The sequence below is a fragment of the Ochlerotatus camptorhynchus genome, unplaced genomic scaffold (genome assembly GCF_037179485.1).
Source record: "Ochlerotatus camptorhynchus isolate MF236.1 unplaced genomic scaffold, CSIRO-AGI_Acam_v1.1 ptg000328l, whole genome shotgun sequence".
Classification (NCBI taxonomy): Eukaryota; Metazoa; Arthropoda; class Insecta; order Diptera; family Culicidae; genus Ochlerotatus; species Ochlerotatus camptorhynchus.
In genome coordinates, this window is record NW_027040816.1 from 4,576,346 (window position 1) to 4,604,185 (window position 27,840).

General features: G+C 41.4%; 2 protein-coding genes across 2 annotated transcripts in view; one reads left to right on the plus strand and one right to left on the minus strand.

Moving 5' to 3' along the window:
• Positions 1–264: 264 nt before the first annotated feature.
• Positions 265–16,513, minus strand: LOC135708153 (WD repeat-containing protein 48 homolog). The gene is made up of 6 exons (XM_065230145.1): positions 15,811–16,513; positions 15,535–15,747; positions 14,529–15,469; positions 1,690–2,154; positions 1,278–1,472; positions 265–1,206 (listed from the first exon to the last, which is right to left on the minus strand). The coding sequence occupies exons 1-6, from the start codon at positions 16,076–16,078 to the stop codon at positions 1,111–1,113; spliced, it is 2,178 nt and encodes a 725-aa protein (XP_065086217.1). The 5' UTR covers positions 16,079–16,513; the 3' UTR covers positions 265–1,110.
• A 6,079-nt stretch (positions 16,514–22,592) lies between these two features.
• The window catches only part of LOC135708155 (trifunctional nucleotide phosphoesterase protein YfkN), a 107,220-nt gene continuing 101,972 nt past the window's right edge, over positions 22,593–27,840 (plus strand). Inside the window, exon 1 of the mRNA XM_065230148.1 lies at positions 22,593–22,673. The gene's annotated coding sequence lies outside the window, so the exon portion shown is untranslated. The remainder of the gene's footprint in view (positions 22,674–27,840) is intronic.

A 27,840-nucleotide genomic window follows, 5' to 3' on the forward strand; every position in this document is an offset into this window, starting at 1 on the left:
ATAGCATTTAAATTCATATGTTTTACGATGTAATGTCTGCCGCTATGAGAATGACTTAAAACATAGATGTTTGACCAAACAACCCAGAAGAAATAGTAGTTCTCGCAGTTCTCAAATTACCAGCAATGTAAGAAGTTACTTACCTTAATGAATATAACGTGGCGAGCCAAAAACCACAGGGACATCGTTCTTTCATTTCCATTCAGTAGCAGTTTCAACCTAATGCTTCCCTCTGCAAGATAAACCAAAACCGTCATATGCTAATTTGATTGACAGAGGATATATTCTATATACTTTTTCTTTTAATTTTCCTCCAGATTACCTCTCTTCGGGCCACGTAGCCGAAAGCTTCGTTCGCAACAGTTGTAATTCATTTGCTTCCTCTGCTTTGCCATGACGTACCATATAAGATGCTACTTCTTTTCTTATTTTCCTGTTTGCTATTACTGTTCATAATTGTAATAATTAGTATAGAATTTAATTCAATCTCCTCAGCTCAAAGCCCTACGAATTTCTATGAGTTTTGTATTACTATAATGAAAGCTTCCAAGATCTTACCTTTTCCTCATTCTACGATTCCCTAAATAGATTGGCAATGATCAATCGTCGCGTCCTCGAATGGACCTTGTTTTATAACCACTTCAACTCAAGCTCATGCACTCCCGCGAATCTAGGAAAGAAACTAACTGCGTGGTGGGAAGAAACTAAAGGGAAAAAATACGCCTAAAATAGTACACTGGAATAAGTTGATCACGTATAGATGCGCAGTCTCTCTGAAGTAGAAGAAGATCGAACAAACAAAAAGTTGATAAATGCGAGCTGCTACTACTCGGAACCTCTGTTAGGAATACTACGCCGTTAAAACTTGCACCCTTGGGTGCGTAAATAACTTAATAAAATTATGATAACATTGCTAAATCCTATCTAACAGACGCTCGTCTACTGGCTTCTTTCTATCATGCATTCTCTCACTCTCCAAACAATACTCTCCTATTATGTTATAGTAGGTACCTAGCAAAGGAAAAGGAAACAAGCCGCGGAAATCAGAAGGGACTCGAGCGGGTATCGCTCCTACCGCGATTTCACACCACTCAACCATTATTCTAGAATCTAGTTTGACTTCGTTCGATAGTGGAACGTGAGATCGGACGATTGCTTCCAGATGAAATGCCGCACCGTCCGGAGGTCCATGTTGGGGTCGCAAATCTAGAAACGAATACAGAGTAAAAGTGACTACTGATCCTGATCAATCTGCCTTAAATGAAAAAAAAACTTACCACATCGTTGCAAAGCAGTTCGATCCGTTCCTCGGCCGGAACCTGGCTGCCCTCGGAGTTGGCATCGCTTTGGCTGTTGTTCTGGGACGAGTTGGAGTTACCGGTACTGGCCGGGAGGTCCGCACCCAACACCTTCTCCAGCACATGCTCGCACACCTTCCGGCACTGGATGAACTCGTTGGCGATCAGGCGTTCCTGGATGATTAAATCAGGCTTTTACGGTAAATGGGATAAAACAATACGGTGGCGGTGGTGGTGTTGGTATTGGGGGGTGATTTTGGTGGGAGCAAAACGAAACAATTTGTGTGGGGACAACCAAACGGAAAACAGAGAAGATCCTTTCAAGAACCGCTCGTTTTTCGAATTTTGAAGATGAATCTGGTATGAGTTCAAGCCCTCTAGAACAACTCACCTTTTTACTGCGGTCCTGCTTCAACATCGACGGATGCGCCAACAGGTAGAACGGAAGTTTGATAAACTTGGGAATGGTCCGTTCGATGACTACGTTCGTTACCCAGGTTGGGACCGTTTCGCTTAGCAGTGCACTTTCGGTTTCGCCGACGGCATCTTTCACCAGCAGCCGGCAGACATTCCGGCCGCCGACTTCACTGAAAATGATCGGTGTATGTTTCGGGACGCTAAAGTACTCGTTGCCGCGGATGTCTCCGTCGCAGCCATTCTCCATGTCCGGGCCACCTTGCAGGTGATGATGGGGAGGCGGTGGTTTCCAGTACTCCAGGAGCGCTTGCAGCAGTAGGCTGCCGTAGTTGACCTTCGGATCGGTACCGGATTCGGCGTGCTCCGGAAGGCCGGCTTCGGCGGAGACCCACGCCGCGAAGCAATCCACCTCGTCCTGACCGAGGACGATCGTCGGCATCTGGAAGTAGTTCGGCAAACGTTGTCAGATGAGCGAGTTGTAAGTAAGTATAATAGTAGTAAGGGCCCCCCTTAGCGCATTCGGTAAAGGCACTGCCAGAGCTGGTAAATATCTAAGAGGAAGAGGAGACAACTAGCTACATGTAAACCACACAAATTCAAGAAATAAAGATCATTTCAAGTATAAAAAACGTCGTGGTCTTATATAATAAATTTTATTTGTTATCTGCAGCACTGCCCTTTTCAGCATAGTTGTCCCATTCGTTAAAACAGCAAGCTGAGAAAAACGCTGTTGAAGATTTTTTTCTCCATGGGCTCTTATGGATGGGACAACATAGTTTTGTTATTTTTCGCGACATTTTCTGAGCAAAGTAGGATTTTTTTCGTGTACATTGTAAAGTGATGGTACTTGACAATCGATTCCAATGTATAACTCATAATCGCCAAAAATGCTAATGGGACTGTTATGCCGCACAGGGCAGAGCAGGAGCTTGTGTTTTGTGTAGGAATAGGAACTTGAGCGGGGTTCTCTATGTTTATGCTCTTTAGTATGACGGGCTTGACATAGATGGCCCACAGCGACTCACGAAGAGCTACTGATTCCGATCAATAGCGGTGCGGCTTTTTCTTCTTTCTAAGGATGTGGGCTACAGCTCGCTGCTTGCAGGCAGCCTTTCGTTGTGTACTGGAGAACACCACGCGGTGATTGAATAAACATCGTTTGGTGAGACCGGATGGAATTAAACTTTGAAATCTGTGTTAGGGAAAATGCTTTTCGCAGGCAATTGGTGATAATTTTAATTATCATAGCAACAGTTGCACATTCGTGCAATTTTCAATAGTAACATTTTGAAAAATTAATTTTAACAGATTCGTAGAAAAAAATTCCTACCGATTGACGTATCAAGAACTAAAATCCATCATCTCTGGGTCAAAATCAGACCACTTTCATACCGCGACCGCCTTTGGCGAGCCTTGACTTTCAAGACATCATCGAAAGAAGTCATTGTTTACAAAAGCTGTTAAGCCCTAATTCCAGCTCTATCTTGATATGGGAACTGACATCCGATTGATGTCCTTGACAAATGTCCACAAAATACTCTTTTACAAATTTATGGTGATCCTAAAAAGGAACGTTTTGTCGTGAAGGTTGAGTAATGCTGAGCTGTTACTCAGGGTTACTGAGAGTGTTAAACACAGATGAGGCTGGTGAGCTGTATGCTGTTTGGAATGAGAGTGACGCGCTTGGCATAGATGGCCCACATCGACTCACGAAGAGGTACTGATTCCGATCAATAGCGGTGCGGCTTCTTCCTCCTTCTATGGATGCTCATGTGGGTTGCAACTCACTGCTTGTAGGCAGTCTTTGGTTGTGTACTGGAGAACAATGTTCAACGCCACTGCAGCTGATGCAGCTGATGCCGACGAACGACGGACACCACCACTCACGGTGATTGGAACTGAACCCGATCAGCAGTTGAGGCCAGCCTTGGTAGCTAGCTGCTTGCGGGGAGCCTTTCGTTGTGTACTGGAGAACACCACCACTCCGCGGTGATTGAATAAACACCGTTTGGTGAGACCGGATGGAATTCAACTTTGAAATCTGTGTTAGGAAAATCGCTTTTTGCAGGCAATCGGTGATAATTTTAACTATCAAAGCAACAGTTGCACATTCGTGCAATTTTCAATAATGACATTTTTAAAAATGATAAAGTCTTAATTTTAATAAATGCGTCTGACCGATTGGTGATAAAATTGTTGAAATTGGTTCAGGGGCAGCTGAGTTATTAACGTTCAAAATCTTTCATAATTTGGTTACATGTTCCATTTTCGGTTTTCACAAAGTGAACCCCCACAAAGAAATCACAGACGTAGTCCCACGTCAAAAGCAGCACGCTTAGAAAAAGGCTGGCTGTGGATCTTCTCGTCGTTGCTTTACTCCTCGCTTTCAATGTAAGTAACGTCGATTTTCTAGTTAAACGAAACCTCATTATGCCTTTCAATCCCTTTCACGAACACTCTACCACCGCTCTTTCAATTAGCGTGAAATTCGTTATGTCCCGTTTTCGTTAATTTTTTTTTAGATAAATATGCGGATGGAAGATAAATTAAACATATTACGGGTAATCTTCAAGCTTTAAATATATATTTTCATTTTCCGTCATATACGCCATGAAACCAACAATCAATACGAAACTAACGATTTTAAATTGGCTCACTGCTTGACTAGCCCATTGGTCCCAAGCAAAAGATTAACGTATCCCATTCTAGTCAAAATTCTACTACTACACAATGTTTGTTTTGATTAGCTATGAATGTTTGACAGATAAAATAAGGGGTTAGTGGATATTCCTATGTTTCGAGGGGTGAATCGATTAGCTTGGGACCGAAGAGAGTACCAGAGCTGAGCCAAAAAGTTGAACATGTTTTTTCGGGACCTTCTGGTCTTACAGTTACCTCTATGATGAAACCTCTGTCAGACCCCCTTCACCCTTTGGATTTTTTAGAGACAGATAACAGCGCCAAACGGTTTGTGACGAGACAACGTTGAACTGCAGCGTTGGAAGAAAACACACACACCAACATCTATACATGTACGAACCCACACAACTGAGCGGACGGTACAGCGCAAATCAAAACACGAAGCGCTGTCATCACTCATCGTCTACATTCAGCTTCGGCTACTTCCGTTTGCGTTTGCTTTCACCGGGGTTGACAAATACTTCCTACGTTTTAAAATAGGAAAGTAATGATTATTCCAATGTAATTTTTGAATAGAATGCGTGCTGCGTTGGCCAAAGAAGACGGCATATTTTATTACGTTTAGCAATGATTTTGATACGTTGCATTTCCATTGACTGGGGTGTTGGAATAATTCTTTAGAGAGAGTGAATGCTTTTCCCATGTTTACTTTTATGCTTATTAAGATTCTTTTGAGCACCAGCTCCGCAAATCATCAATTACTATTAGAGATTTGCATCTTACTGATACCGGTGGTATATTGAAAACGCTTTCGCTCGAAAGCAAAACATATTACAAGCACATCATGATGCGCGCTTGGATGTGTGATTGTTTTCTCAAGTGTTTCTGTTGCGTATGAAGTGGTAATGATTGAAAATCGGAACAATCACAAACAAGTAAGAATCTTGCTATCGCAATATAATGATGATGACTTCGAGGATGATATCGTCCTCTTTTCTCGTCCAGGTGGTGAAGTTAGCGGGGAACTCTCAACAGTTTCAATGTGCACTCAACAGATGGCACTGCTATCACATACGGGTTATTATATGCCTTGTATGAGGAATTGATTAGTGCGATATCTTGTTAATTAGATATCTTTGCCTCTGTTGATGTGTTTCATGAAAGACGAAACTATCAAAGTCGAGCGCTCTTTCGTTCATCCGTTTCACTGAAGCATGAAAGAAAGACCAATGGAGCGACGAGAGAAAGAGAGACAAGTGATTGAACATTTGTTTCTTAGCGCCGACTGAGGTTGTAGAATGCTGCGAAGCTGTTCGGCTTTAACAGAAAAAGAAGCCCTGCAGTCTCTTCGTCGCATCGATTTGGTCGATTGAAGCTGATATTGTTATAACAAACCAAATTTTTTGGCTGAAACGAAAGGGAGGATAACAAACTTCTTACTTGAAAATGGAATTACGCAAGTGTGCGAGTTATAAACGTCAGAAAGGTCAATTACAGCCATCGAGGGACTTCACTAAACGACACAAGAAATAACGCTACGCATCGCTTCCATTCAGCCTGTGACGGTTTATCACAGACTTGCGGTGAGTGTCTAGCTTAAGTCTAAATTAAAGCAAGATTTCGAATCCGGATTCGGTTCAATTATCTTGCCCACCATTTAAACCCTATTAAAGGGTGTCCCTCATCAAATTGCATCACGGAAAAACCGCTGAAGAAAATTACTTGTTGGGTATTTTGGTACGAGTAATTTTGCGCAAGCACCTGGAAAATCCTCAACTTTCTCATCGGGACATCGGAAAACAACTCGGAATCGTGCAGTCAACGGTGAGTCGTGTGATTAAACGTTACTACGAAACACTGAGCATCGAACGGCAGGAGGAATGCAGTCAGCATGGATGCTCTATTAGTGATCAGGATGACAAGGGTGTCGTCAAAGCGTTTAAGCGGAATCCCAATGCTTCGGTCAGGGATGCGGCCAAAAAGTTGAATCTGTCGAAGTCTTTCGTTCAGAGAGCCAAGGACCGGTAGGGACTGCATACGTACAAAGTGCAGAAGGCTCCAAATCGTGACGAACGGCAAAATACGGTGGGAAAGACAAGGGCCTGGACACTGTAAATTCAGATGCTGACGAAATCTCATTGTCTCACCATGGATGATGAGACTTACGTCAAGGCGGACTTCCGGCAGCTTCCGGGGTTACTGTTCTTCACCTCCCAGCACAAGTTTGATAATCTTTCAAAGTTTGCCAAGATATAGGGATGTAATGTCGGCCTAAATGTCCCATACAATGTCCCATACATAAATTCAGCAATCGACTAAATTTTCAATAGCGTTCAACTAGATAAAATTTATAAATGGCAGATTTTCAGCGATGAACCCAATCTTAGATCCATAGGCCAACATTAGAGCCATTTCCCCTACATGATTTGTCAAGCGATCTGCTCATGTGGCAAACGGAGTGCGCCGTTCGTGACTACAAGGACTGTAAACGGGGAGATCTACCTCAAGGAGTGTCTACAGAAGCGTCTACTCCCTCTGTTGAAGCAACACGAGGGCCCTACGATCTTCTGGCCGGATTTAGCTTCGTGCCACTATTTTTTTTTTATAATACCTTCATGTTTTATTGTCAGTATTATATTAAAGTTACATACATTCTATAAAAATTCTTAAGTTTTCGACGCTTACATCTGCAAAATTTGTATTAACTAAATAAAGGAACATTTTGCCTAACTGTTTAATCAAAGAATTGTTTTGTTGCTCTTGTAAATGTTGAGAAGACTGGATACATAAACTATTCTGGTTCCATGCGACGAAGCCTAGGGTCTAGATGAGCTAATAAAGACTTCTGATCAAGGAATCAAAAATATCTCCAAATGACAAAATAACAAGCGATCAACGAACCGAATAATAACGCTATGTCAGAAGTGGAAAGCAATAATGATATAATCTTCACCGTTCTTTTTCATGACAAGCAGCCCGTGCGACACAACTCATTCGGGGCGGTAGAAGAAAACGAGCAAATTGTTGGCAAGCTGCTTCACGAAGTAAAGCCGAAGATGATACACGTGTGTTAATTGGAATTTTTTTGTTATGTCTTTTCCCGATTCATATCAAGCTATGTCCTCATCCGTGTATGTTGCAACAAAGCAGGCAAGCAATATATTATTATTATTATTTATCTTTATTAGGGAGGCTTTCAGCCTTGGGCTGGTTCACCTCCACAAGCAATATATCATTATCCTTCTACCACTCGGATCGAGCTTTGTTACAGAGCGAGTTTGTCATGGTAGTCGTAGCAACCGTTTTGTCTGTATCGTTGGTTGCTTTATGTGTTTGTATTCGCTGCTTCTGATATAACCAGATATTACGACTCCTTGTGCAATTGAAGATGCGATGAACGATAGTGTCAATTTCTCCTGGACATAAGGCACATAATGGGTCGATTGTTGGATTTTGGCGATGAAGAAGCTGGTTGTGGGGAATCCTCTCATGTATCATGAGATACCACGCTAACCGTTGCTCAGCTGGAAGCAGGCTGGAGTGAATGTTCCAGTTTATCTGCGAGTCGACGAAGGTCGGTGGATCCGGAAGCAGGGAAAGGTAACAAATCACTCGCCGTCAGGTTCTCCAAAAGATTGGAGGAGAGATATGATGTTTCCTGCAATGCCAACCTAGCGTGCTGAAATTCTGCAGGGATACTTGAGACGTTCGGTGGATTACCAGATCCTTCCAGAAAATCGGCTAGCAGTGTAAGTTTTTCCAATGACTTTACCAATCGATTCAGTAGAAGAGCTTTTGATTTCAACACTGGAGAGTGTAGGTTTAAACCACCTCGGTTTTTTAAAAGCGTAAGATTTTGAAAAGAGATCTTGAACTGTTGAGGGTGCCCCATCCACAGGAACTTTCTCAGCTCAGTTATAATGCGAGCTTCGTAGTTTTTTGGCAAGTACACGATAGAGGCCACGTACCACATTTTTCAGCACACATACGTGTTTAGTAGTGTCACTAAGTAAGTAACGTAGTAAGTGGCAAGTTTCTGGGACTTTGTTCCCAAATCCGCTAAGATCGAATTCCAGTTGAGATCTCTGGCAGTTCGGGTATTCTCGCAATAAAAGATACCTAGGATCTTGACGTGGTTCTCAATTGAGAGCCACTCGGTAGCTTCAGTTAAGTTGATGTTGCCTATCATTAAACCCACAGTTTTGCTTCGGTTGAGCTATTCACTACGGAAGCATCCCAAGAATGTCAAATCTGAGGAAGACATGAAGAAAAAGTGGGTTTCCGTTGTTGTACAGAGCCTAATGAGTGGATGCGAGCGTACGGTTATGGTATTGAAGTTGAGTGAAATAAATATACCAAAAGCTTACTAATGGGTTATATTTTATTGTCCGGAAGTTTGAAAAGGATCGGTCAACTAGGCAATTTTCTACAGCGTTTTTTCCGTGATTCAATTTGATGTGGGACACCCTTTAACAACACATCGAGTCGCCCCAACGGCCCCCACCAGTAGGAACCAATTCAATATATTGTAGACCTACAATTGAAAAGGTTCTATCAACTTATATAAGCAAAATTTTGATATTTATTTCCTCGTCAACCGAACGCAAATTAACAGCATCACCGGATAGGGGAATCTTTTTCAAACCCGATGATGGTGTTAGTTTGTGTAGGCGAGCCTTGAGTCACGAGAAAAGGGTTGCCGGAATTTTGTGTGCAAAAGCTGATGTACTCTTTTCTGTTGTTGGTCGTGATATGATTGATTGGTTCCGCTATTTGACAGCTCAATTGGTTCCCGAGATTCTATCGGTAAAATATCACAGTCAGGTTGCGAACTATTTTTTTTTTCCGTCGATCTTGTTTTCCGTGCTAACAACACAATGCTACAGATGCTACAGACGCCAGGGACCCACTAACTCATGAACCGGGGACCAACGGCTTTATTTCCCGTGATCAGAGATCGTGATCAGAGATCGTGATCAGAGATCGTGATCAGAGATCGTGATCAGAGATGTTATGCCTCAGAACATCCCGGCGCCGAGAAATAATCACGCTTACCACTACACCACCGGCTCCGCTGATTTTTGTTTTGGTCTACAAGCTTGTTATGCAGAACGAACGATGAAGAAAAACAACCACATCGTGGGTTTTGTACTTCGACCTGGTTTGAATCCCGATATTGCCAAGGGTCTTCCGGGATGAAAATACTATCGCTTTCCGCTGCGTTTTTCCTCAGGTATTAGTCATTGGTTTCAATTTGTATGTACATCGATAGGAAATCCACAGGACTTTATAGGGATGTCCATTCAAGTCCCAGTACTGCTGGGCCTTTGGGTTTGATTGGTGGTATATTGCGGAAGGTACCACAACTTGGTGAACTTAGTTGGATTGCATGTGTGTAGGGTGGTGGTAGGAGACATCATCATCATCAGGACACGTACTTCTGAGTCGATCAGATGAACTGTTTCAAGGATGTTGTTTCTAGGGTCGGATTGAACTTTCGCCCGTTCGAGCTTTGATTTTGACGGGGAGTATTTTAATGACAGCTGGTGGAAATTTCGTCCATCAGCGATCAGGCTACACCTTCGTTTCTGCACACGTTTCTTGTGGACGGATCGTAAAGGTTGGATTGCTTCCAGTTCCTCTTCCACCACCCACTCCGATCGTACTAATGAGAATGAAGCTTAATGGTTGCCATGGCCATGAATTGGAGAAATTTAGAATGTAAACACAATCACAAAAGTTTAACTTCATGATTGCCAAACTCATTGGATTGCACTAGCGTGCACAGGAATCTTGTTAAGCAAGGGCAATTTTTTTCTTTGGTGCATTTAATCTGGGGATAGGGAGTACTCCAAAGTACGTGGTAGATGGTGCTACCCTCCTCCCGCTTTTTCCCTACTGTTCATTAGCTAATTTTATTTATTTTTTGCTCCGGTGGTGGTTCGTCTTCTTTACATTACATTGTGCAACGACGTAATCATGTCATTTTGAACACGGTTACTTGTATACTGGCAATTTTTCGCACCTTCCGCCAAGTGTTTTTTTTTTCAGCACAGGATCGTAGTTAGCCACCAACTGGGTGGCACACTTTCCGCTCCTTCCGAATGTCCACGAAGTGGTAGGCTACCTTTGCAAAGTATGCGCACAATATCGATGAAATGTTCCATTATATAGCGATTTTGTAGCCGCTTTGCCTTACTAGCAGCAATCATAACTGTTTTTTTGGTGGTCCAGTTCTTCGTCGATAGCCTTCCTGGTCTTCCACGCTTCCATACTACCAACATGGGTATCACTGCGATTGTGTTTGCCTAGCAACTCGGTCGATTTCTTCCAAATTTCTGAACCCTGTAGGAATCGTTGTAATAATGTTTTGCATCTTGCTCTTCTTTACAGGTTAAAAATATAAACCAAAGAAAATATATTCTTCAAGATACTGGTATCATCTTTTATGCAGTTACCTTACTGAAATTTTGTGCAGTACGTTTTTGTATATTTTGAAGGCATCGTTACAATTTTTGACTATTTCAAGTAAGTATTTTTGTAAGCCCTTATATGCTGTTATAGTCACTTTACTGTTACCGTTGCGAGTACGTTAAACTTGATCATTTTCAGCGAAAATTGTAGTTTTAATTTTTTCAAATTTTGATTAAAATGCCAAGGTTAATAGGATCATTAAAAGGTTTAAAAAATATATAACGATTGAACCAACGGCGCACAAAACTATTTTGATAAACGAGTACAGGATTGTTAACGGAATGACGACTTGTGCGAAGGATTGAGCATGTCAACCACGGTAACAAATGACTTGAAATTTTCAGAGAAGATTCTTAGACAAATTCTTAGTAAGACAACAATCGACCAAGGTTCAATGGCAAACTTATACCTAATTTTCAATTAGGGAATCCAAAAGCTGTCTTTAAACTTTGTACAGTTGCGAAAAAGTCCATCCTCAGAATTCCTTAGGTTCTTTTAGAATTTTTTAGAACTCTATGAGCTCTTTTGAAATTCTTCTCAGAAGTCCTCTGGAATTATTTTGAGAATACTTCTTGACTTTTACTCAGAACACCTTGGAACTTAAATTTCCTTAGAGTTTCAGAAGAATTTCCTCAGTATTATCTAGAAATTATTCCCGGAATGAGCTAGAAATTATTGGTACTCCCTTGAAATTTTCCTCAAAATTCCTTTGGAATTTCACTCAAAATTTAATTTTCTCGGTATTCTTTTCGAAATTATCTTGGAACTATCTGCAGGATTCGCAGACAAATCTTGGAATACTCCCCAGAAATCTTTTAGAACAGTCCTCAGAATTCAACATCCTTGAGGATCTTCTCGGATTTTTTAGAACTCTCCGAAGAGCTTTTTTGAAATTCTTCTTAGAAGTCCACTGGAATTATATTTACAATTCTTCATGATTTTTTTCTCAGAACACCTTGGAACTGAAATTCCTTTAGAATTTCAGAAATTATTCTCGGAATTCGCTTGAAATTTTACTTAAAATCCCTTTTGAAGTTCACTCAAAATTTGATTTTCTCGGTATTCTTTTCGAAATTATCTTGGAACTATCTGCAGGATGCACTAGAAATTATCCGCAGAATTTTATTTGAAATCTCTCAAGAAATATTTTGGAACTGTCCTAAGAATGCAATATCCTTGAGTTTCTTCTCGGAATATTCTAGAACTTTTTTTTTGTCAGAACACCTTGGAAATGAAATTCCCCTAATGTTTCAGAAGAATTTCCTCTGTATTCTCCAGAAATTCTTCCCCAAATGAACTTGAAATAATCTCCGGAATTTCCTTGAAATTTTCCCCAATATCCCTTTGGAATTTCATTCAAAATTTGATTCTCTCGATATTATTTTCAAAATTATCTTGCAACTATCTGCAGGATTCACTAGAAATTATTCACAGAATTTTCATGGAATCATTCCCATAAATCTTTTCTTTTGGAACTTCTCTTCAGAATTCAATACCCTTGAGGTTCTTCTCGGAAGTCAAGTTTAAGTTGTCCGTCCATTCACCAAAACATTATAGTTTTTCTACCAGAAATGTTCAATAAAGCTTGCCCCTCCATTCACCAGAACTGTGCAATTTTTACCTCAGGAATTTTCAATTCAGCTAGCCCCTTCATGCAGCAGATTGAATGTTACACCAGAAATTTTCAATACAAACTTGCCCCCAGAAAATTGTACACCAGGAAATTTCAATTGACCAGAACGATGCAATAATTCACCGTTAATGTTCAAAAAAAATTGTTCTCCAATCTTCTGATTGGTGCAGATTTCCTTTTTCCATTTTTCACCAGACATTTGCAATATAGCTTGCTTTTCCTATCATCAGAATGTTGCAGGTTTTCCACCAAATAAAACTTGCCCCTATTTTCAGATTTTTCAGCATAAATTTTCAGTACAGCAGCTTCCCTCCAATCATTAGAATGGAGCAAATTTTACACCAGAAATTATAATTAAAGTTTGTTCCTCTATTGAGCAAAAGGATGCAAATTTGAGACCAAACATTTTTCGAAAAGCTTGCCCATCCGTTCACCAGAACTGTGCAGATTTTCCTCCAGAAGTTTTCAATATAGCTTAATTTAAATAAAGCTTGTGCCTTCATTTACCAGCCCAGTGCAAGTTTTCCACCAGAAATTTTCTGTTAATTTCATTTATCAGAGCGATGCAAATTTTGCACCAGAAATTTTCAATAAAGCATTCTCCTCCATTCACCAGAATGGTGCACCAACAATTGTCAGTGAAGTTTGTTTTACCATGCACTTTTGTGGTGCAATTAACCACTTCATTCGAGCAGTCAAAATGACGTTTACTACCACTCGAACTTTGGAATGAAAAATTATTTTGAGATTTTTTCTTCTAGAACCTCGAGAAAAGTAGCCAACATTTGTGGGTTTCATAAAAAAATAGAAATTAGTTGGTCCAGTTTTGTGAAATCGCTGGTAGAAAGTCACGCCAAAACTGCTTGACAAAGTGGTCAATTCTCAGGCACCAGAGTGGTGCAAATTTTCCACCATAAATTTTCAATGAAGCTTGCATTCATCAGAACGATGCAAATTATGCACCAAATTATGCTTCTACATTCACCACAGTATTGCGAACGTTCCACAAGAAATATTCAGTTAAATGTGCACCTCCAAATTTTTAGCGTGGTTCAATTTTTCCACCAGGGTTATTCATTTTGATTAGTTCCTCGATGATTGATGATATTTTTACACCAGATATTCAATAAAAAGCTTTTTCTTCTATTTATCACCACGAAGGTGAATTTTTTTAACCTTAAATTAACCCTCTTATTTATCCCTCCATGAACCACATCGAAAAAAAAATTACAACAGAATTTTTTTGTATGCACCACTGTGGTGCAATTTTTTGACCAAAAAATGTCATTGAAGTTTGTCCCTTCATGCATCTTTGTGGTGCAATTTTCAGACACCATCTCAAAGGAATAGATGCAATAAAAAGTTTAACAGTTGTAGCTGCGCCTTTACCGACTGAGCTAAGAAAGGCCTCTTTCCTGCTACACTAAGTGGCAAAGTCTATAGTCGATGGATCATGTGGTGGAAGACAGTCGCTTTAAGTTCATGATAATCGTTGAAAGTGTTTGGTATAACTCGTCTCGTATTTGTCGGTTTTCTGAAGATTTCAAATGCCAGTGAATTGGATTCTCTAATAACTAGAACATCCAAGAACGGTATATCGGTCTGGTACATAGTACTCTCTTCGGGCCCAAGCTAATCGATGCACCCCTCGAAACATAAGAAAATCCACGAACCCCTCATTTTATCTGCCAAACCATTCATTGTAAAGTAATTCTCTTCCATACACAATCAATCAATCAATACAATCAATCATCAATCAATTTAGATTATGAAATTCGTCGATAAATTATGCCTAGAAAAATGAGTAGACGATTCAGACTAGCCATACTCGTCACATATAGGGTAATTGCAACCCACCAACCTTGGACAGGCATACCAGTATGTCTTGTTGACAAAAAATATCCCCAAATCAAAAACATAGAACTACGCCGAATACAAAATTTACCCCTCAAGAAATTCTGATCAGGTTTCATAATGAACTAAACCAAGAAATTGCTTAATTTTTATACTGAATAAAAATTATAAACATTTCCCGGCTCAAGACAAGAATCAACAAATGCACTCACCCCCGTTTTCAGATCCACCGTGAACCAGTTGGGAACGTGCACCCTTTGGCTGCGCTTCTTGATTTCCTCCTCGTAGTCCACCTTGCCCAGATCTTCCACCTTCTTGACCTTCAGCACGTCGTAGATTGCTACATTCTGTTCGCTATCCTTGGTCAGCATAAACCGCTTGTCGTTCAGTACGTGATACTTCTTGATGGCCGCCCCTCCCTTGATGCATGCCACTTCGTATCCCTTACTCTGCCCGGTGCTTACTGCTGACGTTGTAGCAGCACCAGCAGCAGCACTCGTTCCAGCTGCACTCACCGTCGATGATGTCGAATTCGTTACCGGTGCAGCGTCACCTGCCGTTGTAGCAGAAGCAGAAGCAGAAGCAACAGCAGCAGTACCGCTGCTACTGTTGATACTACTGTTACTAGTGCTGTAATTGTAGCTGCTCAGCTTTTCCGTTTTGTTCAGCTTCCAACACCGGATGTCGCTGTTCCACGTCGTTGCCCAAATGCCCGTCTGGTCGATGTTGTAGCACAAACTGAGCACCGGCGCCCGTTCCTCGCAGATCAGCACACTGTTCGTTGGATTGCGCAGCTCAGTCATGACGATCTTCTTGTCTCTGCTGCCGGAGATGACGTGGGAAAAGTTCTCCGTCATCAGAAGGGCCCAAACCCCTTCCGAATGAACACTGATCGTCTGGATGCACCGCTGCTGCCCGATGCTCCACAGTTTTATCTTGCCATCCGAGCTACCGGATACGACCTGCGTACCGTCCTCGGACACGACCAGCGCTTTCACATTTTCCGTGTGGCCTTTCAGTTTGGCAATCTTGTTGCACGTCCGGGGGTCCCAGATTCGGAGGGTATTCTCGGTGGAACCGCACACGATGATCGTACCGGAGGGATTCATTGCCAGACTGTAGATCGAATCCTTCGATCCGGTGATGCTGGATGCTGTTCGGAGAGAAATTTTCATTCACATTAATCAACCCTACCAAAACCAGCTGACAATTTCCTACTTGTAACGGTGTTGTTCGAAGCGGTGAGTGCCGTCAGGGTGTTGATGTCCCAGAGGAAGATCGCCTTGTCCAACCCCGCACTGGCCACCTGTTCACGATCCTTGGCATACGCTAGCGCCTGAACGTAATCCCGGTGTGTCCGAAGCGTCGACATACAGAAGCCCTTGTGGGCGTTCCATACCTTGACCGTCGTGTCACAGCTGGCACTTATTACTGAAAGCAATTAGAGAAAATTCCGTCAACCCAATTCCAATATCCAACAAACAAACAACTCACAGTTCCGTCCCCCGCAGCACAGTACAATGTCGTTCACCCAATCGTTGTGATGTTCCATGCTCTGGATGTACGGTTCTTGGGAGGTGGTCTGCGTCGAGTTCCACACGCGGATGATCGCATCACGACCGGCCGAATAGAGCCGTCCGTTGATTGCATCCAGCTGCAGCGCGTTGACGCCGTTCCGGTGCCGCTTTTCCTCCGCGTCCCGGATCACGAAGGATACCTGCATCTTCTTCCGTCCGCCCTGATTGTTCTTGTGCGTCAGCATTTTCGTCTTCAGCGTTGTTCACCCGAATTGGATCAAACTATTCTGTCAACCCGAACTACCGAAACCGACGCACACCTCACAGGCCAGCAGTGGGAATAGCAGAAGCAGCAGCAGGGCGGAACATCTGGTTGCAAATTTAGAGAAAAAAAAATCTTCCAGAAAATAAGATTTTCTTCTTCTTTTGCCGCTGCCGCCGATTCGGTCCACTTCAACTTCGGAAGGAGTGCTTATGCAAAACTCGTTCCGGTACGGTTTGAGCACAGTTTAGCAACTAATTGCACGTATTTCACATCAGTTCACACGCCAACGTTTAACCGTGCTCGACTCCAACTCGAAATAAGGCGAAAATTAAGCACTTTAGGTTGATTTTCACTGAAAATATCGTAGGAAAATTTCGATTTGTTTACGTGCCGAAGTGATTGAAAAGTGATCCAATTTTTTCTCTCTCTGCTGTTATTTCGTTTAACATTTTTTGACGTTTTGCTTTGCAAAAACTCTGCGAAGAAAACAGAGCTGTGCGCCGCCAAAGCCGCTTCGTAGGGGTTATCGATAAAGCAGTTTTTGTTGCAGTTTTTGATGCACTCGGAAACATTCCCCTAATAAAATTTTCGTTAAGGACGTGTTCAGGATATCATCCAAACAATTTGTGGAATAGTTCAATCATTTGGGTTATCGTTCAGGTATGGTATTTTTTATTAGTGTCATGTAGCGTAGGTGTACCAGTTATGGCTATATTTATTATGTGTTCCAATTATGACCTGTGGCATTCCCATAGGTCATAACTGCAACCCCATAATACGAATGTATAGCTTTATAAAGCTATACATTCGTATTATGGGGTTGCAGTTATGACTATAGCTATAGCTGGTACACCTACGATGCTTAAAATTTAACCACTTTCTATTATACCCTCAAAAAATATTGAAATCTAAATAGTATAAAAGCTACGCTAAATCGCAACTCTCCGTACCGACGCAATGGTCGGTATAAAGGGAGAGAATGCAAACTTAGTATAAAAATGGTTTATGCGTGCCATAGTATAAAATCGAAATATACTTACAATGTATAGATACGGTTTAACGGCGCCGGTGGTGTAGTGGTAAGCGTGATTACCTCTCACCCCAGCAGGCCTGGATTCAATTCCAGTCGGCGCCGCCGGGATGTTCTGAGGCATAACATCTCTGATCACGCCTTCCTTCGGATGGGAAGTAAAGCCGTTGGTCCCCGGTTCATGAGTTGATGGGTCGATAGGTAGGGTCCAGGTGTGGGAGCTGCATTCCTGGCACGTCGGTAGCATTGGTGCTCAGCACGGAAAACAAGATCGACGGAAAAAAACAAACCAAAGGAAAAAAAACGCGTTATTGGGACGTTACTAATGGAAATTGTTGGTTGCTATTAAAAATTTAGTCGATTGCTGAATTTATATATGGGCCCAAATTGGGGACACTTAGGTCGACATTACCTGCATTTCCCCTATAATGCTTAATTTGTTTTCAGTAAGTGGCAACACCTTTACTTGTGGTTCAAACAGTAACTACCTACATGACTTCTGAGCTCTTTTGAATGTTTGGCTCCCGTTTGACAGTTTGACTCGGCTCCCAGATGACAAGCATTATGAGTTAGTTCGCAGTACTCAGAGATACAGGTATACCTCGATTTCACGCAACTGTCACTTTTGACTTCCATCGCTGATTTATCGTAAACGATCATTCAAAAAAGCAAAGTAATAACACCATTGGACATGATAGAAACTAAAGATTTTAAATTAGCTCACACTGGGCTAGCCTAGAAATACTCAGAGCAAGAGATGGGCGGAGAAAACAAAATACAATTCGGCAGCAGGGATTTGTACCTAAATAATCTTGCAACCCTTGCTAGAAGCTAGCATTTCACATGACTGTTACTTTTGATTCGATTTACGTGCAAACCAAGGGGTAAGTCACTAAGCACATTGTGCCGGAATTATATTCTACACAGCTTGGGCACATCCATCGGCACATTTTCGGCATACCTTCGGCACAATCTCGTAGGCATTAGATTGGTGTAAATAAAATGGGAGCACTGCTGGACAACTGTCATTGAAGTTGTTCAGAACATTACGTGCTGTTTGACTGTATATTCAGGAACATCTTCTAATTGAATATACCAGAGGAACTCAGACCAGCAGTTCACTTATAGATCTAAATACGAAATGTAGGTTCTAGAGTGGACTCAAGAGGAAGAGGCAGTTAATCAGACCTCATCAGTACCCTTAATTCAAATACTGCTGTAACTCACACAAAACAAACTAAAGAAGTCTATTACCCTCTATAGTCGGTCTCTAACAATACTCCCCACCGGTTCCAACTCTTTCCGGCCAAAAGGCTAGGTTTCTGGTCTGCCTTTGAGGGCATTATAAAACACTAAACACAGAACTTTTATTACCCTATGGATAGCAAAACACTGAAATTTCGCACACCCGCCACATCCCGCGTCATTCTCAATCCGATTTATCCTTGCGATTTCACACCAAAACATTCAAGGTGTCAGAAATACCGGGTTGCCGGGATGGGTATTTTACAAACAATCGTAGCTTGCTCTATGACCGGCACAATCAGCATACTTGCGGCACACTGACAAAAAAGATGACCCAAAATTGGTGTGTGGAGTGACCTACCCCTTGGTGCAAACTAATAATTGATTACATCACAATATTTTGCACATTTCTTTGTGCCATTAATTAACCAACTAAAATCAATTAATCAATAGAGTTAGAACATTGTTTTTCATTCAAAAAACTAGTTGAATTTGAGAAACACACGAAACATAGAGGTTATTGAATTTCTTCTTCTTCTTCTTCTTCGCATTTCAAGCTTATTGCATATTGCATATTAGCTTATTGCGTGCTCTCAACTTAGTGTTCTAGATGCACTTCCACAGTTATTAATTGAGAGCTTTCGATGCCTGTACCATTTTTGCATTGGTATAATTGTGTGGCAAGTCCAATCATACTTCTATGCCCAGGGAAGTCGAGAAATTTTCCAACCTGAAAAATTCCTAGACCGGACCGGGAATTGAACCCAGCCACCTCCAGCATGGTCTTGCTTTGTAGCTGCGCCTCTACCGGCTGAGCCAAGGGAGGCCCCGTGATTGAATTTCTGTTCGATTGTAATACTCTAGAATTTAATCTAGTAAGAATAAGAAAAATTCTAATGGGAATGTTCGATTGGCTCAGATTTTGACAATTCATTTGGCTCAAAACATTCCTTCCGCTTATCTCTCCCTCTGAGTATTTCTAGGCCAAGTTCATCGATGAACGTACCCCATTCTAGTCGAAATTCTAGCACTACACTATGTTTGTTTTGATTCGCTATGGAAGTTGGACAGATAAAATGAGAGGTCCGTGGATTTTCCTATGTTTTGAGGGGTGCATCGATTAACTTGGGACCGAGGAGAGTACCAGAGCTGAGCCAAAAAGTTGAGCACGTTTCTTCGGGGCCTGCTGCTCTTAGAGCTACCCGAGGAGTTACCTCTATGGTATTAGCATAGAGGTAACTCTAAGACCAGAAGGTCCCGTAGAAACGTGCTAAATACGGATACTGGGGGTAGAACGAGATGAATTTTCCAAGGCCGTTGACGCAGCTTTCTACACGGATGGACGATAAAATCATAGAGGTAACTCTAAGACTAGTAGCAACAATCAATACGAAACTATCGATTTTAAATTGGCTCACTACTTGACTAGCCTATTGGTCCCAAGCAAACGATTAATGTACCCCATTATAGTCAAAATTCTAGTACTACACAATGTTTGTTTTAATTCGCTATGAAATTTTGACAGATAAAATGAGGGGCTAGTGGATTTTCCTATGTTTCGAAGGGTGAATCGATTAGCTTGGGACCGAAGATAGTACCAGAGCTGAGCCAAAAAGTAGAGCTCGTTTCATCGGGACCGACTAGTCTTAGAGTTACCTCTATGCTAGTAGCATAGAGGTAACTCTAAGATCAGAAGGTCTCGAAGCAACATGCTCAACTTTTTGGCTCAGCTTTGGTACTCTCTTGGGTCTCAAGCTTATCGATGCCTCGATCGATGCATCCCTCGAAACATAGGAAAATCCCCGAACCCCTCATTTTATCTGTCAAACTTTCAAGCAAATCAAAACAAACATAGTGTAGTACTAGAACTTCGACTAGAATGGGGTACGTTAATCGATTTGCTTGGGACCCTTGGGACCAATAGGTTAGCCAAGTTTGTTTTTTTTCCGTCGATCTTGTTTTCCGTGCTGAGCACCAATGCTACCGACGTGCCAGGAAGGCAGCTCCCACACCTGGACCCTACCTATCGACCCATCAACTCATGAACCGGGGACCAACGGCTTTACTTCCCATCCGAAGGAAGGCGTGATCAGAGATGTTATGCCTCAGAACATCCCGGCGGCGCCGACTGGGATTGAACCCAGGCCTGCTGGGGTGAGAGGTAATCACGCTTACCACTACACCACCGGCGCCGCTAGATCATACTGTCAAAGATGAATGATCAAATCAGATCATGGATTGTTTTTTTTATAAACAACACGTGATGTAAACATTCTTGGAAGTGGTGCCAAAATCGATGAAAAATTATCTTTTATGTAGTGTGGCATGATAAGGAGTTTGGAGTGTGTCACAGTGTGTTTTTGTGGGTGTCAACACAAGTTGGCAGAGTGACTTTCTCACTGCCTAGTGGCAAACGTTTTTGCTTACTGAGCAGAAGACCGTGGGTTCAATCCTAAGCTCCTTCGCGTTATATGATCGTTAGGATATCAATTCAGCTTATCGTTTACCCAAACGAATCCTGCTACAAACCTAACCCTTTTATACAACATCCCAGTGATTTCTCGTGGAAATGCAGAGGATTTCTCGGCTTTTAACATAGCGGGTAACACGCCAACACATTCCTACCCTTTCCTTTCTTGACCTGCGTTTGGGCGCGGCCGGCGTTAGTATTGCCAAGTTTGAGATCACTAGTTTTTACATATTGAGGATGAATGCTAGTCCCAAGGGGGTTCTCTGTGTAATTACAGCTTATCTGGTAATAACAGAGTAGCACAGCACCAGCGGGCGGTCAATCATGCTCATGCTCATGACGAAGTTCAAGTGTTGGAGGGAGTACCCTAGCTCGAGGCCACCCCATTGGTGTAAAATCGGGCCAGCTATAGGGTGGCAATTCTTACATATTTAAAAAGGTAAAAGACTCTCACAATAGCTTTGTGCGCGCTGGCAATTATCATTTTGATTATTCAAAAAAAAAAATTATATAAAATGGTAGAAACCCTCAAAAATCGGTATTCTGTACTTCGGTATCAATAATTTATAAAATCGGTATAAATTAGTATGTTTGGCAACGCGCTATACTCAACACATGTGATGTTGCCCCTTCATTTTCGACACTAACCTCTCCCACGCGCTGTTTTCTAGAGACAATCGAACACGGCCAATGAGAGTACCTAAAATTTGAGTCGAATTCGACTCAAGTACGACGTACTCAGAGAATGAGTAAACTTTTCCTCGATTTTCCAGGAAAAACTTCTTGAATATGAGGAAAATCGAGAAACGTTTCACTCAGTCTATTAGTATACTCTTGGACTGTGTAAAATGTTGGTCGATATTCCCGGAAAAGTGAGGAAAATTTTACTCATTTACTGAATAACCCCACTTTTTGCACTTTTAGAGTTGAATTCGCCTCAGTTACTGCGTTACTCTCATCGGCCGCCAACAGAATTTACAAGAGAGCGAGAGTAACGAAAGCATAAAATCCTTTCTTTCTCTCGGAAAATGAGCTCCCACCCTACCGACCACAAAAGGCGCAATGAATCCAAAAACCCTTCTTTCGGTTGTGCTTGGCCCTTGGCCGTGTGTGAGTTCCTTACATTTTCTCTCCCGCTCTCATCTCATCAGGTCAGCTCCACTCACAGCACAGCGAATTTCAGCCAAAGGACCTACATGAATGTCAATATTTTCCACCATCACTCAGTTCGTGTCAGTCTATTGTTGACCGTCGAGAAAATTTGTCGCATTTCTGTTGAGAGCTCGGTTCGAACCTTTCCGTATCTGGTGCAGCAAGAGTATAGTAGGCGCAGACAGTCGGTCTTTCTCCCGTGGCAACAAGAGGAAAATTCAAGGATCTTCTTGTGCTTTGCGCTTCATTTCTGGAATTCGTAACGTGCTCCATTTAATCCGTTCTAGATCTTTTTTTTTGGCGAATGCAATTTTCCCACAAGGCGTTTTCCGAGATATAGTGCCATTAGTGGTGGTGTGCCTTTCTGGGGAATATCAGTGCATCAGTGGGTGGAAGGAAGAGAAAAGTGGTGAATGTGGTAAAAGCTGGGGCTGGAGGAAACATCGTGGTTTTGTTAAACCCCGGGGCGAATCATAAGGGGGAAGGATAATACAATTTCTACGTTGGAAGATCGACCCGGACCGGTCGATTGAAGGCAGCAAGTGCATTCGTATAGGATTACTGCATAGCGAATATTGGAAGAAAACAGCCAACGACAAGCGTCATCAATCGATTGAAGCGGACGACCGACTGGAAGGAGAACACGCCGAAAGTAAACTGACCAGAAGTTACGGAGAGGTATTTGATATATAAATATTTTGTTGTTGTTGTTGTATGTTACACAATTTTATCTCTTTCACTTGCCAATCTGGAACAGTACCAAAGATTTTCGAGTCGAGTTGGAATTATTTCACTCGATGGAGGCACGGGGTCGATAGTCGCGCGTGCACTCCATCGAAATCCGCTTTAACTTCTTAATAAACTAGGCCATTAAGGTAGACATTTGGGGGGAGGGGAATGTAACAAAAACCATGGAAACAAACAATTTAACCCGAACAATGCAACAGTGGTCCTGAGTAACATTAATCGATTTTCTTCATCTAGTTTCACTTTCGTTAACAATTTGGCTGCAAAACCGGTGGCCGTATTTTCAGTGTTAAATGCTGGATAATATTTTATTTTATTGATCTCTGGAGTCCGTTTTGAATTGGTCCTATGTCCATTTGTCGATCGAAAAATCGATTAACTTGATTCGCTTTCTGCCGCAAAATGAGCGGTGGATTTGCAATATTGATGAATACAATCAAAAGTTGAAAGATTAAATTAAAGATTGTGAAAATATCGCACTGGTAGAAAGCAAATCAAATTAATCGACTTTTTTGTATCCACAAATGGACATAGGACCTACTCAAAAATTAATCGAGAACTTTGTGATGAAAATAGCTGAACATGTCCATGTATGACCGTGAGGAAGCGAAGAGAAAATTGACAAAGAGAATCTGACATTGTTACTTAGGACCTAGTACATTGTTAGGCTTGAAATGTACAAAAGTTCTCATTAATTTCATTAAGGTAATTATAGGTAAAATATCGATCAAACTTTCCCGAGATCCTTAAATGTGGTGAATTATACTGAAATTTAGATACCAGTCATTTAAGTGCATTTCGAGCGTAATGTTGTCCATTGAACGGTAAAACGCTGTCCAGACTGGAGATTTATAACATGTTATAACGGTTGTCAAATAATTGCAACACAGAAACCACCATCAAAATTGCGCTATAACATGTTATAACTCTGTAGTCTGAACGCTCTATAATAGTACGTTCAGACTAGAGAGTTATAACATAGAGGTAACTGTAAGACCAGAAGGTCCCGAAGAAACGAGCTCAACTTTTTGGCTCAGCTCTGGTACTCTCTTCGGTCCCAAGCTAATCGATTCACCCCTCGAAGCATAGGAAAATCCACTAACCCCTCATTTTATCTGTCAAACTTTCATAGCGAATCAAAACAAACATTGTGTAGTAGTAGAATAGATCAGTGCACGGTCCCTAACCTCACTTTTTGCTCCCTATCATTTTGCTTCTGAGTAAAAGAGATAGCAACGAATGGGAGCCAAAACAAACCACCCAAAACTGTCAAAACTTACGGGTGAGAGAAGAGTGCGGCAAATCTTCGTGAACTGATCAATTTCGACGTTAATCGATTTGCTTGGGACCAATAGGCTAGTCAAGTAGTGAGCCAATTTATAATCGATAGTTTCGTTGTAATTGTTTGACAACCGTTATAACATGTTATAACTGCTCAATCTGGCCAGCGTTTAAGCTTGCTATGTTTGCTCCTTATCAACGTCACTGAACAAGACCGATAGAAGACGGACAAATGACCAGCGACGAAGATAAATTATGCAAAGCATTGTTAGCATTGCAAATATATTTCCATGAACCGGGAAGACCGCTGAAATTGCCTAATGGATCTTCATCAACGCAGATGAGGATATTCCGCTTATTGAAAGGCATCGTACCGCACATGTTTTCCACTCCTAGCTTCAAATAAAACAAAAGGCTGATGATCGCCGTAATTCGATTTTCTCTTCGGCTTCATCAGCCAGCAGATTATATTCACCAAACCACACAGCCGTACTTGGGGCGTTGGTAAGCTGCATCGTGAAACACAATTTCCTCTCGCGCGTCTTGAGGGAAATTGATGGTAAAGTTTTCGACATAAATCCAATTTCAGATTTTAATTATATGCCAACTTGATCTCGCTGACATGTGCTGAATCCAATCACATCATCATGAAGCTTTTCCGATGTTTTTTGCTCTTTCTCGTATTTGTTTTAGTCTGAGGGTCAAGTGCGCTATTTGCAAAGGTCACTTGTCACACCGCACTCAGTAAATTGGCTTTCGCCGCAGGATGTGGTCAAACTTTTTTTCCATTTTGTTTACTTCGTCTCCTTCCATTAATCTATCGGCAGATCAATGATACCTACTCGGAAAGTTTAGCTAAATTAGCGAAAAAAAAAACTTTTGATGATGTACAGTGCCTTCCCGTTTTTTGCAACACATGGTTTTTTCTTCTTTGCTATAGAATCCATCGAATGCTTTATTACATCTGTGACAGCACTTAACCTTTATTTAGGGGTCATCCATTAATTATGTCACACATTTAGGGGGGAGGGGGGTTTTGAAAACTGTGACGAGCCATACAAAAAAATTAAGGCTCACACAAAAAATGTAACAAAGGGGGGGGGGGGTTGAAAATGGGCCGAATTTGCGTGACATAATTAATGGACCATCCCTTATGGAATGCAGATGTTTAGTATTTAATTGCTGATGGCACAATGTTGCCAATAACGGGAAGGCACTGTATTTCGATTAATCTTTACCAGATTGAATCCTCTGGGGTGATATGACCTCTTTCCATCAAATCTGGAGTAAATTGAGATTAGGGCGAAACAGCTTTTGTAAATAATGAACTCTAGCCTCAAGGAATTAAAAACATCGATGTGAACTTCTCTGAAAGTACCTGAGGATCTCTGAAGTTCCGTACACTTCTCTGATAATAAGTGAGTTTCACTGAAATTTCGTTAACGTCTCTGAAGAACCGTGAGCTTCTTTGAAGATCCGTGAGCGTCTTCAAAGTTCCTTGAGCTTCTTTCATTTTTTTGTGAAATTCCCTGCAATTCCATGAACTGTTCTAAATTTTCGTAAAATTCTCGGAAGTTTCGTTTGCGTGTCGGAAGTTCCGTAAACTTATCGGAATTTCCGAGAACTTGTCCGAAAATCAGTGGACTTGTTGGAAGTTCCGATAAGAAATTCAGAGAAGTTCAGAAAACTTCTGACGGGAAGCTTAAAGAAATTTAGAGGACAACTTCAAAGAACTTCCGAGAAAAATTATAGAGAACATCCGACAATAATTCAGAGAAATTTCGAAAATAAGTTCTGGGAATTTTCAACTTGAAGTTCAAAAAACTTCCGATGAGAAGTTCAGAGAATTTCCAACGAGAAAAAAAGGAAAAGTTCAGAGAAAATTCTAAGAGCTTCCGAAAAGAAATTCAGAGAATTTCCGACGAAAAGTTCAAAGAACTTCCAAGAAAAGGTTAATAGAACTTCTGACTAGAAGTTCAGAGATCTTCCAAGGAGAAGTTTAGAGAATTTCCAACGAGAAGTGTACGGAGTACTACTGACAAAAAGTTCAGAGAATTTCCGACGAGATGTTCAGAGAATATCGGACAAGAAGTTCAGAGAACTTCCGAGCAGAATTTTAGAGAACTTCCGAAGATAATCTGAACATCTAGCCGAAAGTTCTCTGAACCTCGCCTTGGAAATTCTTTGAACTTCTCGTCAGAAATTCTCTGAACTTCTTCTCAGTAGTTCTATGAACTCCTCGTCGGAACATGTCGGAAGATCCGTAAACTTTTCAGGAGTTCCGTGCCTTTCTCGGAAGATTCCTAAAGCTCTGCGAACTTCAGAGGAGAAGTTCAGAAAACATCCCACTATAAAGACATAGAACTTCCGACTAGAAGTTCGGTGAACTTCCGATAAGAACTTCAGAGACCGACGAGATGTTCAGAGAACTTCAGAGGATAGGTTCAGAGATTTTCCGATGAGAAATTCAGAGACTTCCGACTAGAAGTTTGGAGAATTTCTGATGAAAAGTTCAGAGAACTTCCTAGAAGAAGTTCACAGACTTTTGACAAAAAAATCAAAAGAGAAGTTCGAAGAATTTCCGAGGAGAGATGTTCAGCGAACTTCCGACGAGAAGCTTAGAGAACTACCGATGAGGGGTGTTTTATTTTCTCCGAACACTGTATAGCAGTCGTCTGAGCTGTTTTTTCCAATGATACGATACAGAGTCTACACATGCCACTATCACCGAAGAAGAAGTCCTCTTTCAAGGTCCCTTTCTTCCAATGAATACCCCCCATGTATGCAAGGTGTTTTTGAGGTTATGCTGCCCCCTCGGTAGGGTTGAAGTTTTGCGCTTTTTTATAAAAAAAAAACATTTGTTAATTCTAGATAGAGCTGGAATTAGGGCGTAACAGCTTTTGTAAACAATGATTTCTATCGATGATTTCTATGAACTCAAGGCACGTCCATGCAGCCCAACATAACCATCGGATAGGGGAAGTCTTTCTCTACACGATGAGGATGTTGGTTTGCGTGAGAAGGCCTTGAATTTCTAGAAATCATCGATAGAAGTCATTGTTTATAAAAGCTGTTAGGCCCTAATTCCAGCTCTATCCAGAATTGCTTGATTAACAACTACCGATTTTTTTTTGTTCACTGTGCTGTCATTTATCCACCAATGGGAGTGCAGAACGTGTTTGAAACGATGGGTTATGATCATCTGGAGAAGTTAATGCTTATATCGCATGATATAACCAATTGCAAATATTTTACTTTTGACGTAGGACTACGTCTGTGATTTCTATATGGGGGTACACTTTGTGAAAACCAAAAATGGAGCATTTAACAAAATTATGAAAGATTTTGAACGTTAATAAGTCAGGTGCCCCTATACCAATTTCAATAATTGGATCAGAAATATTTCTACGCATCTGTTAAATAGAAGACTTTATCATTTTTCAAAATGTAACTATTAAAAACTGCACGAATGTGCAACTGTTGATAATGATAATGATTAAAATTTATCACCGAATGCCTGCGAAAAGCGATTTCCCTAATACAGATTTCAAAGTTGAATTCCATCCGGTCTCATCAAACGGTGTTTTTCAATCACCACGTGGTGAGTGGTAGTGTTCTCCAGTACACAACGAAAGGCTTCCCGCAAGAATCTAGCTATCAAGGCTGCCCTCAACCGCTGATTGTATTCAGTCCAATCAGCAGCAGAAATGCTTTCGGCGCGTGGCGTTGAATATTGTTCTCCAGTACACAACGAAAGGCTGCCTGCAAGCAGTAATCTGCAGCCCACATGAGCATCCATAGAAGGAGGAAAAGCCGC

Bases quoted from the DNA above. Each gene is read 5' to 3' on its own strand.
- LOC135708153 (XM_065230145.1), bottom strand. From the start codon at position 16,078: ATGCTGACGCACAAGAACAATCAGGGCGGACGGAAGAAGATGCAGGTA. The intron at 15,748-15,810 runs GTGAGTTGTTTG...AATTGCTTTCAG, and splicing joins GTGCTGCGGGGGACGGAACT to TAATAAGTGCCAGCTGTGAC. The intron at 1,207-1,277 runs GTAAGTTTTTTT...ATTCGTTTCTAG, and splicing joins AACTGCTTTGCAACGATGTG to ATTTGCGACCCCAACATGGA.